At 43.8% G+C, this 13,290-nt stretch overlaps 1 protein-coding gene across 1 annotated transcript in view; it reads right to left on the bottom strand.

The window, feature by feature from the left end:
* Positions 1–13,290, bottom strand: part of LOC306980641 (uncharacterized protein) — a 47,455-nt gene that overhangs the window by 9,652 nt on the left and 24,513 nt on the right. The window contains exons 3-6 of the mRNA XM_079580069.1: positions 12,037–12,204; positions 10,544–10,605; positions 6,378–6,480; positions 6,217–6,302 (exon numbers count right to left, since the gene is read on the bottom strand). Coding sequence (XP_079436195.1) covers positions 6,217–6,302; positions 6,378–6,480; positions 10,544–10,605; positions 12,037–12,204 — 419 coding nt within the window. The remainder of the gene's footprint in view (positions 1–6,216; positions 6,303–6,377; positions 6,481–10,543; positions 10,606–12,036; positions 12,205–13,290) is intronic.

The following is a 13,290-nucleotide window of genomic DNA, read 5'->3' as shown; positions in this document are numbered from 1 at the left end:
TGAAACTAACATATGATATACACATACAGATATGTGCAGCCTTTATTTGTTATACTTTTGATTATTATGGCTCAGCTTGTAAAAAAACAAACAAATTAAAAATATAATATTGGAGTATTTTGAAAAAGGTCTGTAAGACATAATCATCATAATAAAGGCTCGACATATGTCACTTTATGTAATGAGTTCAAATCATATATTAGTTTCACATTTTAAGTTGAATTACAGAAATAAATACAAAGCATGGCTATAAAGAATTATTTTTGTACTTCCATTCTTCTTCTGAACAACACATTGAAATAATACCTTGCTGCAAATATTAGTACATTCTGACAAAAAAAAGATGCATTGGGAACATACAATTGTGGGTTTTAGTCACATGACCATCCATGTGGATGTTTTTTCATAATAAGAAGCAAAAAAACGGCACTCGTTGCTAGCGTTAGCATATGTAGCATGAAGCTAGCGTAGCTTCCTGGTTAGCATTGTCCATTTTTTAAGAGTTTATGGGCTGTTGAACCACTTTGCTTCTGTCCATGTCTCTTTATCTTTATTTAGTAGAAACATTTATTCTTAATTCTGTTTTTTTCTCTTCTTTGTTTCCCCTCTGGCTGCTTCGAACATGACCATATATGGGCATTTCCATCTGTATCTGTGGGTGGGTTCAGTCACATGACTTTTCACCACTGAATTCCTTATTGCTATGGCAACGATAAGCCCCTCCCATCTGAGAACACGACATCGTCCCATTCTCGGATCTGAATTCTACAACTGGCTCATCGCCATAACGACAGCGGTGATGTCATCATAAACGGGACCTCAGCATTAGCAAACACTCTGACCTCCACATTCGAGCTCACCTGACACACGTTCGCACACATCTCGTTCAGCAGACACAGTATTTATCAAAACCTCCGGTATTTCTCAACGAAAACCTTGTAAATTCTCTCATTTTCTCAGAAAATGGAGAATCACAGCACAGTTTCACTGTTGCAAAACACAGATCTGGAAATGTCTCAGCTCCAAGCCTCTGGCTCATCTTTTGGGGCAGATTTGGAGTTCTGGGACTTTTCAGAGCGGTTCCCCTCCATGGAGGAGTGCGGGAACAGGGCCTTTGGGGAAGGAAATGCAAAGCCTCCCCCCATATTTGCCCAGCAAATTAAGAATTACGCCGGAAAGGCCAAACGAAGGATCGCAAAAGGTCTCAAGAGTCTCCAGCCGGGCAAGACTCTGAAGAAAGAGGTTCAGACCCTCCGAGGGGAGAGCGGCGCCCTCGTGGGAGCATTGGTCGATGTCCACATGGTTGTTGGCGATCAGAAGAAGACTTTGAACGTTTTGAGTGAAGATTCAGAAGATAAACTGTGCCGTTATGAGACAGAGATCGCTCGTCTCAAAGCAGGGCTCCTGGCCACACAGGAACGCTGCAGGAACGACCACGTCAACCTCGACCAACTTGAGATGCACAAGGAAACCATCTCAGACCTGGAAGCCAAACTGCGTCTCCAGAAAGAGACCAAAGACGCAGAAATCTCCGAGCTACAATCAACAAATCAAGAACTCACCGTGGCCAACGCTGCTCTGGACACAGAAGTACGTTTTCTGAAGCGAGAACTTCATCTTTGTGAAGTTCAGAAAATCTCTGAGGCTGAACAGAATCTGTCTCAACAAAACCAGATTGTTGAGGAGATGAAGAATGAACTTGACTTAAAAGTTTCCAGCCTGGAGCAGGAGCGTCGTGTCCAACAGAAGACGAACTATTCTTCTGAAAGAGAGAATGCCCATCTCTCAACCATCTCAGCTCAGCGAGACACAATAACCCGTCTCACAGAGAGCATGGAGGACCTGCAGAGAGACTTTGAGTACGTCTTAACGGCTCTGGAGGACAGACAGACGGCCGAGGGAGACGCTGACAGGTTAAAAATGGAAAATGACAAGATCCAGAAACAACTCGCAGAAGCTCGGGCGGAGATCTTACATCTGGAGGAGATGAAGAATGAACTTGACTTCCAGATGAGGAAGAGTGAGGTTAAAGCCAAGGCCGAACAGGAAAAGAATTCTGCAAAGATTTTACAGTTGAAAACAGCATTTGACGACCTGCAGGTGAACATGGAAACCTTTGAGCAGGAAATGATGAATGTTCAGGCAGAGCAGGACGAGAAACTCGCCGCTCAAGAAACAATAATTCAGGATCACGCTGAAGAAATTACAAGTCTTGAATCACTACAAGCCGCGATGGAGGCTCGTGCCAAGTGTGATCAGGAGAGGATCCTCGAACTGCAGACGGCGTATGAGGACCTGAAGGACAGCATGGCGGCGTTTGACAATGAGGTCACGACTATTCAGTTTGAGCAGGACGAGAAAATAGTCGCTCAAGAAATAACAATTCAGGGTTATGCTGAGGAGGTTATGAAGCTGGAATCAGACAAGGCCGCACTTCGAGACAAAGTTTCCAGCTTAGAGCAGGAGGGTCGTGTCCTACAGAAGACGAACGATTATTCTGAAAGAGAGAAAGCCCATCTCTCAACCATCTCAGCCCAGCGAGACATAATAACGTGTCTCACAGAGAGCAAGGCGGACCTGCAGAGCGACTTTGAGGACGTCTTAAAGACTCTGGAATCAGACAAGGCCGCACTTCGAGATAGAGATTCCAGCTTAGAGCAGGAGCGTTGTGTCCTACAGAAGATGAATTATTCCTCTGAAAGAGAGAAAGCCCATCTCTCAACCATCGCAGCCCAGCGAGACATAATAACCTGTCTTAAAGAGAGCAAGGCGGACCTGCAGAGCGACTTTGAGGACGTCTTAAAGGCTCTGGAAGCAGACACGTCGTGTGAATCCTGCAAAGTCAAATATGGATCGAACCTTTAAGCTTTTTATTTTTACATATTTTTCTTTTTATAAAAAAGTGCAAATAAATGTCCAGATGCCCAAACACGTGTCGTTAAGCAGGGCTTTAGTTTACAGCACATTAACAGCTGTGACGATGAGACGTCAGTGCAGGCTCTCAGTCGTACAGGAGTCGTCCGTCTTCAGTGAAGGTTTTTGAGTCGTCGTCTGTACTGTGCAGTTGAAGTGTAGAACGTTTCACCTCTGATCCAAAAGGCTTCGTCAGCGACACTAAAGCCTCAGCTCAGCTCGCAGACTAGATACAGACCAGAGGGAGGAGCTCAGCTTGGCTCAGTCCCGCCTCTCTTACTGTCTGCTCTCACCTGGAGGTAAACATCTGTGTAGCTACGAGTCTTGGGTTTCACCTGGGTTTCAGTCTGAACGGCCCGAGCAGCGATCAGCTGAGTGAAGGGTCGTTCAGATTAAGGCTTATAGCTGCAAAGGTGTTGACCTACAGGGGAGAGTGGCTTACGAGAGGGGCGGGGCTTAGCCAGGCTGAGCTCCTCCCTCTGGTCTGTATCTAATCTGCGAGCTGAGCTGAGACTTTAGTGTCGCTGACGAAGCCTTTTGGATCAGAGGTGAAACGTTCTACACTTCAACTACACAGTACAGACGACGACTCAAGAACCTTCATTGCAGATGGACGACTCCTGTACGACTGAGAGCCTGCACTGAGATCTTACTGTCATGCTGCTAATGTCCTGTAAACTAAAGCGCTGCTGATCGATCCATGTTTGGGCAAAATATTCATCATGTGTACATTTATTTGCACTTTGCCCTTTTGATCAGATGTGAATAGCATTGTACATAAAAGTCATTTGGTTTTACAAACAGAAAACGCAGCTACATGCTAATATGGTTAAACTATTAGCAGGAAACACATCCTGAAGCTTCTTCAGAGGGAGTTTTGAGGGTTCACAGATTATAAGTAGCTGCGTGTTAGTTTATAGGACTCGCACCATGTTTGTTAATATGGTTCGTCACAAACCTGACCAAAAATATTAGCAAGAAACGTGGTGTGTGAAGTCTTTGTAATAACATGAAAACAAAGGTAAAATACATGATCCACTGCAATGCTATTCACTTCTTATTACTCTGACTTTTAATAATCTGTATCTGTTCATCACTAGTGACATGGTGTCCCCCCCCCCTCCTCTGTTTCAGGTGGGCCTGTCCGCGGAGGAATCCCTCTCTGGACTTGGACAACAAAAACTGAAGCTCCAGCAACGACTGGATGTTTTTCTGTGGTTAAATAAACTTTCTTTCTATTGAAACATTAAATACGTGTTTAGTCTGTTCATATTTAGGCATAAGGTTAAGGTTATACTTTATTGTCCTGTAGGGAAATTTGACAGTTGAACTAATAAATGAGACAGTGTCCATTTGGTGCTTTTATTCGTGCTGGATCAGAACAGATGCACAGAGTTTTGCTTCCGACACTGATGCCAAAACTGGGGGTTTGAGTATCTGCCGATATCAGAGAATACAATAAATACATTTCAGAGTGTGTGAGAGGTCTGTGGAGATCTGTGTATTAAATATTTGCCTGACCTCCCAGATGACATGCTTTTTCATTAGATTACATTAACTCACATAAAGTGATCAGATCATTACAACTTGAGCCTATGATCAGTTACTCTTTAACAGCATTTCATAAACTAAAATAAAAAAAACACTTGGCCGCTCCAGCAGTTTTACGTGATCAAATCATAACACCACATTTTTATTATAGTCTGTCTATCCCTTTAGCTTTGTGGTCGTCATTGTATATAAGACATCTCTACTTTTACTATTTCATTGTTTGCACATTTCCTGCACACCCTGAGTGTTTCTGAAGCTGAATGGAACAAGTGAATTTCTCCATTGTGAGATCAATAAAGGCTTATCTTTCTGTCCTAGCCTTGATTAGTTGGCGCTTTGCTAGGGCTGTCACGATAATTACTATATCGTCTTATCGTTCAATAAATAACAGATACCGTAAATTCTCTAATACTGGCCGGGTCTCTAACAGAGGCCGGGTCTCTAACAGAGGCCGGGTCTCTAACAGTGGCCGGGTCTCTAACAGTGGCCGGGTCTCTAACAGTGGCCGGGTCTCTAACAGAGGCCGGGTCTCTAACAGAGGCCGGGTCTCTAACAGAGGCCGGGTCTCTAACAGCGGCCGGGTCTCTAACAGCGGCCGGGTCTCTAACAGCGGCCGGGTCTCTAACAGCGGCCGGGTCTCTAACAGAGGCCGGGTCTCTAACAGAGGCCGGGTCTCTAACAGTGGCCGGGTCTCTAACAGTGGCCGGGTCTCTGACAGAGGCCGGGTCTCTGACAGAGGCCGGGTCTCTAACAGAGGCCGGGTCTCTAACAGCGGCCGGGTCTCTAACAGAGGCCGGGTCTCTAACAGCGGCCGGGTCTCTAACAGCGGCCGGGTCTCTAACAGCGGCCGGGTCTCTGACAGAGGCCGGGTCTCTGACAGAGGCCGGGTCTCTGACAGAGGCCGGGTCTCTAACAGCGGCCGGGTCTCTAGAGCACGTCCAGAGCTCCGTGTGCAGGTCAGTCCCACGCCTCAAAATAACTCCTCCCATCAGCGCGAGCGTCTCGTCTTCTCTCGGGTCAGTCTCATGATCGATCACAAACACAAACGCTCCGTCTAAACTCGCCTTTTACACAAAACAACAACAAATAATCCGGTCCGCGGTAAAAACGAAACAGAAACCTGCAGTGACATTGATGTCAAAGCTCCGCTAACAGCAACGAAACACTTCCTGTTGTCCCGACAAAATAAAAGCCGTCAATGTTCCAGCCGCTGGGAGAGCGTTTGCAATGTTAATTAATAAATGAACCTAATATTTTAGGTGCAAATGGACACAAATCTCGTTTTTCTTTATTTTCCTGGTCGTCCGTTTTGTTCAAATAGAAATAAAGGCCTGTCTCTAATTGTGGCCTGGTTCCAATAAAGGCCTGGTCCTGGATTCCCTCGAGTAAATAAAGGCCCCGGCCTGTATTAGAGCATTTACGGTAAATTATATTCTTTTGGGCTCGATATTTATTGTCTTTGCATTTCCCCCAAATGTTTTCTTTATAAAACTTTGATTTCTAACTGAAGCAAACTGAGTTCCATTATTTTTACTGTAATTTTTATGCCTGAGAGTTGACAGTGTCCAGTATAGAGTCAGTATTATCGTTTATCGTGATACTTTCTGCCTCAATATATCGAACCTCAAATTTGTTGTCGTGACAGGCCAACCGCTAGCATTAGCATACTGTTCCTAGCCACGGATATTTATAGCCGATACCCGACATATCGTACTTTTCCCAATATCAGCTCCGATATCCGAGCGTTCTCACCTGGGCAGCTGGATCAACAGGTAAACGAAGGAATCGGCCAAAGACAGTTTGGACACGTCGCCTCTGAACAGCTTCAGCTTCTTCACCTTAACACACAAACAAATGAACATCATTACAGAACAAACACAGACGACTGGAGATAAAGCCTTAGAGAAACGTGCCTCTTCAGACTCGGGCAGCAGTTTGAGCAGCTCCCTCAAAGGCTCCGGTCCGTACGGCTCGCTCCGGCCGGTGCGGACGTCCTCCACGATCGACTGATTCGACCTGAGCACCAGAAAATAAGTTTTCTTTCATCAGATTGCATTTTCAAAGTCGGTTTCCAACTCTGAAATATATACAAATATCAAGACAAATTTTTTTCGCACATCATCATTAAAGGAATATTTCAGGATTTTTGACAAAGGGCCTCATTTCCAAGTTAGTTTTTTTTGTAATTCATGCAGTTCTTATATTTGAAGAGTTTCGGGGCGCTAGGCTAGTGCAAGGCTAGTGCATGTCTATGGTATCAGCTAGCCTGCTTTAAAAACAGTCTGACACAAGCACAGAGCACCTGAGGCAAATCCCTTATAACACCAGACTAACCATATAAATGTCTGTGTCAATAGAGTAATTTTAACCATTTTAACCATTTTGCATTTAAAATAACTTATATTTAAGCAGCATCAGCGTCGTGGTTGTATTAGCCAGTGCTCCCAACGTTTTTTGTCCTTCGTACCCCTTGGGCCTTTCAGTGGTCAACCCCCTACCTCAAGGGTGTTGCAGTTTATTTACAAAGTGATTATTTAAAAGTGGTATTTGAAAGAAAAAGGACAATGTTGCAGTCAAAATAAACCTACAATTCTCCCAAAGCAACACATTTTACTGAAAAATATAGCTTATCCTATAAAAAATTATGTTACATTTTCCCCTTTTTTCAATCTGAAATAGTTCCAAGTACCCCAGTTGGGAAACACTGGTATAAGCTACGCAGTGGCGGAGTGATCTGCTAGAAAATAGTCCCTCAAAATGCGATCATTCATGTGATGCAAGGTCAGATATATTCCAAAAATTACTCTATGGACACAGACATTTATATGGTTAGTCTGGTGTTATAAGTGATTTGCCTCAGGTGCACTGTAGCCTGGCATCCAGACTAATCTCCGATGTTTATTAATTAATAAACAGGAGACTAGTCTGGCGACCCTGTCATAGAAAAGCTACTGCTGGAGGCGGGACTAATGTGGGACAACCGAAGCGCAGAGCAGCAGCCAATGAGAACATGGCGGATGTGACGACAGAAACAGCGACAAGAAAGTTGTATCATTCGGACATTAACAATGGCGCTCCTGCCACACGGAGTTCAGTAAATGACTTCTGTCGTTTATGTCAGAAAAACTTAAGAATACAAGCAAACCGGAGCATTACGTGAAGTGGTTTCTTGTGTTGAAAAACTACAAAACAAAGGTGCGACAACGTGACGCCCGTTCAGGGAGCTGCTCTGATTGGTCGGTAGGCTCCATATCGCTGCGTCACTTCCTTTGAACGCGTGCAATGGAGTGTTGCCAGACCCTCTTCTGTAAAGAAGCGGAGTCTGGTTGGCGAGACTAGGTGCTCTGTGGAGCAGGTCAGACTGTTTTTAATGCAGGCTAGCTGATACCATAGACATGCACTAGCCTTGCACTAGCCTAGCGCCACGAAACTCTTCAAATATAAGAAATGCATCTCCAGAAATCAGCAACACTCTGGATAACTAGGAAATGAGGCCCTATGTCAAAAAGAAATGAAAAATGATCCCTTTAAATAACTTGGCAGTGGGTGGTAACTGTCTCCAATGCTGCCTGCCAACTAAAACATGTACAGTGGGGTCCCTTCTGAGCCAGGACAAAACACTGCAGCGTCCTGATACATTTCAAGGACTGTTCATGATACATTCTCATTTCCAAGTACACATATTCATAAATAAATAGAGTGCATGTGTGTCCAGAGAGACTAAAATGATTTGTTATTGATTTGGTAACCGTCTCGTGGCGCGGCCCTGATGCTCCGCTGTTTACCGTCAACACCGCGACAAGCACAACCCGTCACTGAACCTCCAGACGTCGTCAATCATGAGGACGACGTATCAGCGCTTTGTAAGAAACAGCATTTTTGAATCACAGAAAAAGGGGATTTATTTAAACGCGATCACAGCTGCTTTTTCTGCGTCTGAGAGAGAAGAGGACGAGGAGTTAAACCCGTCGGGATCAGCGGTCCGGGGCGGAGCCAGGATCATGGTCTGGAGCTGAGGCGTTGGTCCAGGACTGTGCAGGTTATTAATGGAGTTACTGTGACCACCAGAGAGAGCGGTGACGTCTGTCTACAGTCACAGACCTGCAGCATCAAAGCCGTTTACACAACAGAGTCCGGGCCGGAGTCAGTCCGGGCCGGAGGCGGGCCGCACGCGAACGCCCCACAAAACCACGTTAGGAATCATCCAGGTGGTACTGCTGGGTGCTGTCACTGTTTTATCTGATACCAGTACTTTAACGATACTTGGTTTTCGATGCCGACACCTGAATGATACTTTTTCTGATACTAAATACTTGTCATCTAGAGCCAGAACTAGATTTATTGTTCTAATGTGTGGAAGAGCTGCAAATTTACAATATTGGGTTCAAATGTGTGAAAAATGGGAGAATAAATTGGGGGGAAAATGGTGGGAAATAAGGAAAACATTAGTAATAAAACATGAGGGGGAAAAATGTGGAAAAGGAGAAAAATTGAGGCAAAAATAAGAATTTCAATTCGTTTTTATGGGAAAAATTGGGCAGGCAATTTCTTTTTCAAAGGGGCTAGATGCAAGTTGGTCATTTTATACTCTACTGCCACCTCAGGTCTTACGTGTAACTGCAGTCTCTATATTAAGCTCATGCATGACGGCACTTCAGACCCGAATTAACACCTTTCTGAGTGACAGTGCAGGATTGTAGAGGCAGTTGTGGTGAATCTGAGCTCATTCTACACATTAGGACATGGCTGGAACATGTGGGGGGAGGAAAATACTTAGTTTTAACATTTTGAAACTCCGTACAGTCCCTTTAAATGGGAAAAATAGAAAAAATGCTTTCAAATTTTGGGGAAAAAATCATTTATTTGAGCAGAAACAACCAAGTCACCTCCTTTAATTCTTAAAGAGACTATACAGAGTTTAAAAATGTTAAAATTAAGTATCTTCCTCCCTCTACATGTCCAACAATGTCCTAATGTGTAGAGCTGGGGTCACCAACCTTATTTCAGCTGAGGGCTACTTTAAGAGCATTTTATTATACGGCTCTTCACAACGTAAGTAGAAGCTCCGTTGATTTGAATGGGATTTCCCAACGTTCTACCGGTCATTATTTTCTGATAAAGGACCTTTGAAAAAAATAATGACCGCTACCAATGGCAACGGAGTTCGTGCTTTCATATCACTCCGCACGTACGTAGTAGCGACACTATCTGTCCCGTCACTGCGAGAGAAGTTGTGGGAATTGCTCGTGAAGTTAGCGTGAGTCTGACTTTCAACTTACCCAGAGATTCACCACCATTCCTCCAACTGCGCCTTCAACTAAGTAGCTAGGCTAGCTACTAGCCTTGCTGCTTCTAGCCTAGCAAAACGTTGCCGAGCAACGCGCAAACTTTTGGGAACTATTTGTTGCGTAAGTCATTAAATAAACCTTTCGACCTTCATAAAAGTGTACGAAGTTTATGTTGTGTGTGTTCAGTTGGCAAATGGCCGTATAATAAGCGGGATAATGTATAGAATGCTTGTTATTATCGGGAAAATAAGTACCTTCAGGGCAAAACAAGACCTCTCCGCTTCGCGTCGGGGTCCGGTTTGCCCTGTCGGTGCTTATTTTCCCGATAATGACCAGCGTTCTATACATTATTCCTTACATGTTGTTCGAGGGCTACCAGTTAAAAACAAATCCTGAAGACTTAAACGTGCACTGTTCACTTATAGGATATTGACCCCATATTATATTAAAATAGCCCCATCAGGGGGTACTTGGAATTACTTCAGATTAAAAGGGAAGATGAAATTCACAACTACTAGAACATGACTCTGAAAGGAATTACTATTCAAACGACTTTTTACAGTCAAATGTTTGAACTTTAGCTTTGTTTTGAGATATTTGATTGATCCCTTCTAAATAATCTGCTACACCCTTGAGGTAGGGGGTGCACGGAGAAGCTCTGAAGGATTCAAGGGGTCCGCAAGATAAAAAGGTTATGAACCAGTGCAGTCAACGAATAGAATAAACCATTTCCATTTCATGTCTGTGCGAAGCTGCATCATTGAGCTTTGGTTTCGGATCGATGACTTTACCTTTTGAACTGTTTGAGGAAGATGCCGATGTTCATGCCTCTCTTCCCGTCCAGGATACAGACCTGAGAGAGAAGAGCAGAGGCTCAGCGTGACTTCAAGCAGCTTCATTTCCACACCTTTAACAAACAGCGGCACACGACGCTCTCACACCTTCAGCGAGATCAGAGTTCAAGCTTTACATGCAGTGACACGGCAACGACCCGAGGCGGAAACATTATGTATCAGTAAATCGACGACAAGATGGTGTAGAAATCACTGCTTACAAGAAATATCAGGTTTATCTCCAATGTCAAGAAATGTGGGGAAAATGTAGAGAAGAAAAGCGGGAATAATATTAAAAATCGGGTGGGGGAAATGAGGAGAAACTTGAAGAAAAAATAGGGGGAAGGGTTTGAGAAAAAAATGGCAAAAAAAAGGGGGGAAAAGGGGATGAAAAAATGGCAAAATAGGATAAAAAATAAGATGTTGGCAGCACATTTTTGCATATTTCTGATGTTTTGCTTCATCATCTTTATCGAGAAAGTCCCCAAATCATTTCTGGTCAATATTGGCCAACCCTAAATACATCTACAGCCACTGCCTAAAATAAATAGTCGATCAATCAATCAAACTTTATTTATAAAGCGCTTTTGATACTGAAAGGTATCACAAAGTGCTTTACAGATTACAACATTTAAAACAATACACCTGGCACAACCTCCCGTGTATATATTTTATATATTAGGATTAAATAAATAGATCAGTCAGTTAAAGGCTAAGCTAAAAAGGTGGGTCCTGAACCTGCTCTTAAAAACATGAGCGGCAGGTCGATCCAGAGGCGAGGGCCGTGATATTGGAAAGACGCCTCACCATGAGTCTTTTTGTTGACTTTAGGAATAACTAGGAGACCCCTGAGGAGGAGCGAAGGGGTCATGAAGGTTCATACGGTAAAAGCAGTTCTCAGGGAGAAGAAGGACCAAGACCATTAAGACATTTAAAAAACATTAAAAGAACTTTAAAATCGATCCTGAAACACACGGGGAGCCAATGCAGCGATTCTAAAACTGGTGTAATGTGGTCCCGCCTCCTGGTCCTCGTCAGGACACGAGCTGCTGAATTTTGACCAGAAAGCAGGGCATTACAGTAGTGGATACGACTGGTGATAAAAGCATGCATGAGCGTCTCCGTGTTGGCCCGAGAGAGAATGGGGCGACTCTGGCTATGTTCTTTAGATGGTAAAAACCTATCTTTGTGATACTCTTAATGTGTGGAATAAACGCCAGCTCAGAGTCAAAGATCACACCCAGGTTCTTCACCTGTGAGGCAACAGTGGAAAATCTCAAAACCAAAAGCCATAATCTATCATTTGTGGGACCTTCTCTTCAACATCAGCTTCACTCATTCTTCAACAAATGCAAATATGCAGGAAAATATATCAAAACATGGTGCATTTTGTTTGCACAAGCTTAATAGTCGCTACTTATTCATCTTGAATAACCCGTCCCGTGCTGTACCTCCTCTTTGGCGTCTCTGAAGGAGGTCCTGGCCCTCGCGCCTCGTGTCAGTGCGACTTTGGAGCGTGATTGACCGTCGTCTTGGCTGAACAGCTCCTCGATGGTCTGCACGTCGATCTGATGCTGCTCCGCTGGGCTCTGGGTCCACAGGTTCGCACGTCCTTTCACCTGGTCGGGATAATTATGGACACGCAAGTCAAATAATCGTCTTTTGTACATTTTACATCAAACTATGACTGGTATTCTGGAGTAAACGGACTGAAACTGGACTGGAAGGTTCAATCCTGCTTTGACAGAGATGTATAAAGACACTACACCCCCTTAAATAGTCACTTTTTTATTCCTTTCAAGTCCTTACGTTGATAGAAAAATAACCTTTGAATTAGGGGGAAAAAGCACGGCCACAATTCCTTGAGTTTAACCCCTAAAAGGCTTTATTAAATATATGTGTTTTTGCCAGTTCATGTTGCTGCAAACTGGAAGCAACTTCAGTCTGAGATTTATGCAATTCAAAGTGTTTTGTCTTGAAACAGGCCAAATCTTCATCTCCCCTGGTGTCTCTGGCCAGAAAACCACACTTGCAACTTTCCCCGCCTCCGACCCGGCAGCCCCAATACACACTAATGTATACACAGTTGTCTACAAAATCACTTTAGGCTTGCATTTCTGAGGTTTATGACATGGCGGACAAGCAAGTCCTGACTGGATTCTGTCGACAGCTTTCGGTTTGTTGATGAACATTTTGCAAGAAAGAAGAAGCTAACAGGCTAACGGGCAAAGCTAACTGTGGGCTAGCGCCACTTTAGCAGTATTTACAGCCAAGTTTGAGCAGAAAATAATATTGGATAAATGGTGGCACAATGTACAATAACACTCTGTCCATTTCTCTTTTCTGTCAGCGTAGTATTTACTCTCACAGACAATTAATGATTTAAAAAAAAAAAACGCAATTCCCCACGACAGCTGCAGCGGCGCTTGTGGCCTGTAGGAGCAAGTTACATAGTTCTGCTTTAAATCATGGCCTCAAAAACAGACCTGTTGGTAGTCACTTCATTCACACAGAACAATCCTCAGGTTAAGCCGGTTTAATTTAGTAGTTTCTTCATCTACAGTGTCAGCGCTCCATTTTGAACTTCCTTTAGAACTTTATCAGGCCGTAAACCACGCAGTAAATCAAGCTTTTCTGAAGTTATTCCTACAGTGGCCAGCAGGAGGAGCCCCAGGTAAAGTCTTCACCATCTCTAGACTGTATTT

This window comes from Gobius niger (genome assembly GCF_951799975.1).
Source record: "Gobius niger genome assembly, chromosome: 21".
Classification (NCBI taxonomy): domain Eukaryota; kingdom Metazoa; phylum Chordata; class Actinopteri; order Gobiiformes; family Gobiidae; genus Gobius; species Gobius niger.
This window is presented reverse-complemented; position numbering and strand designations above follow the sequence as displayed.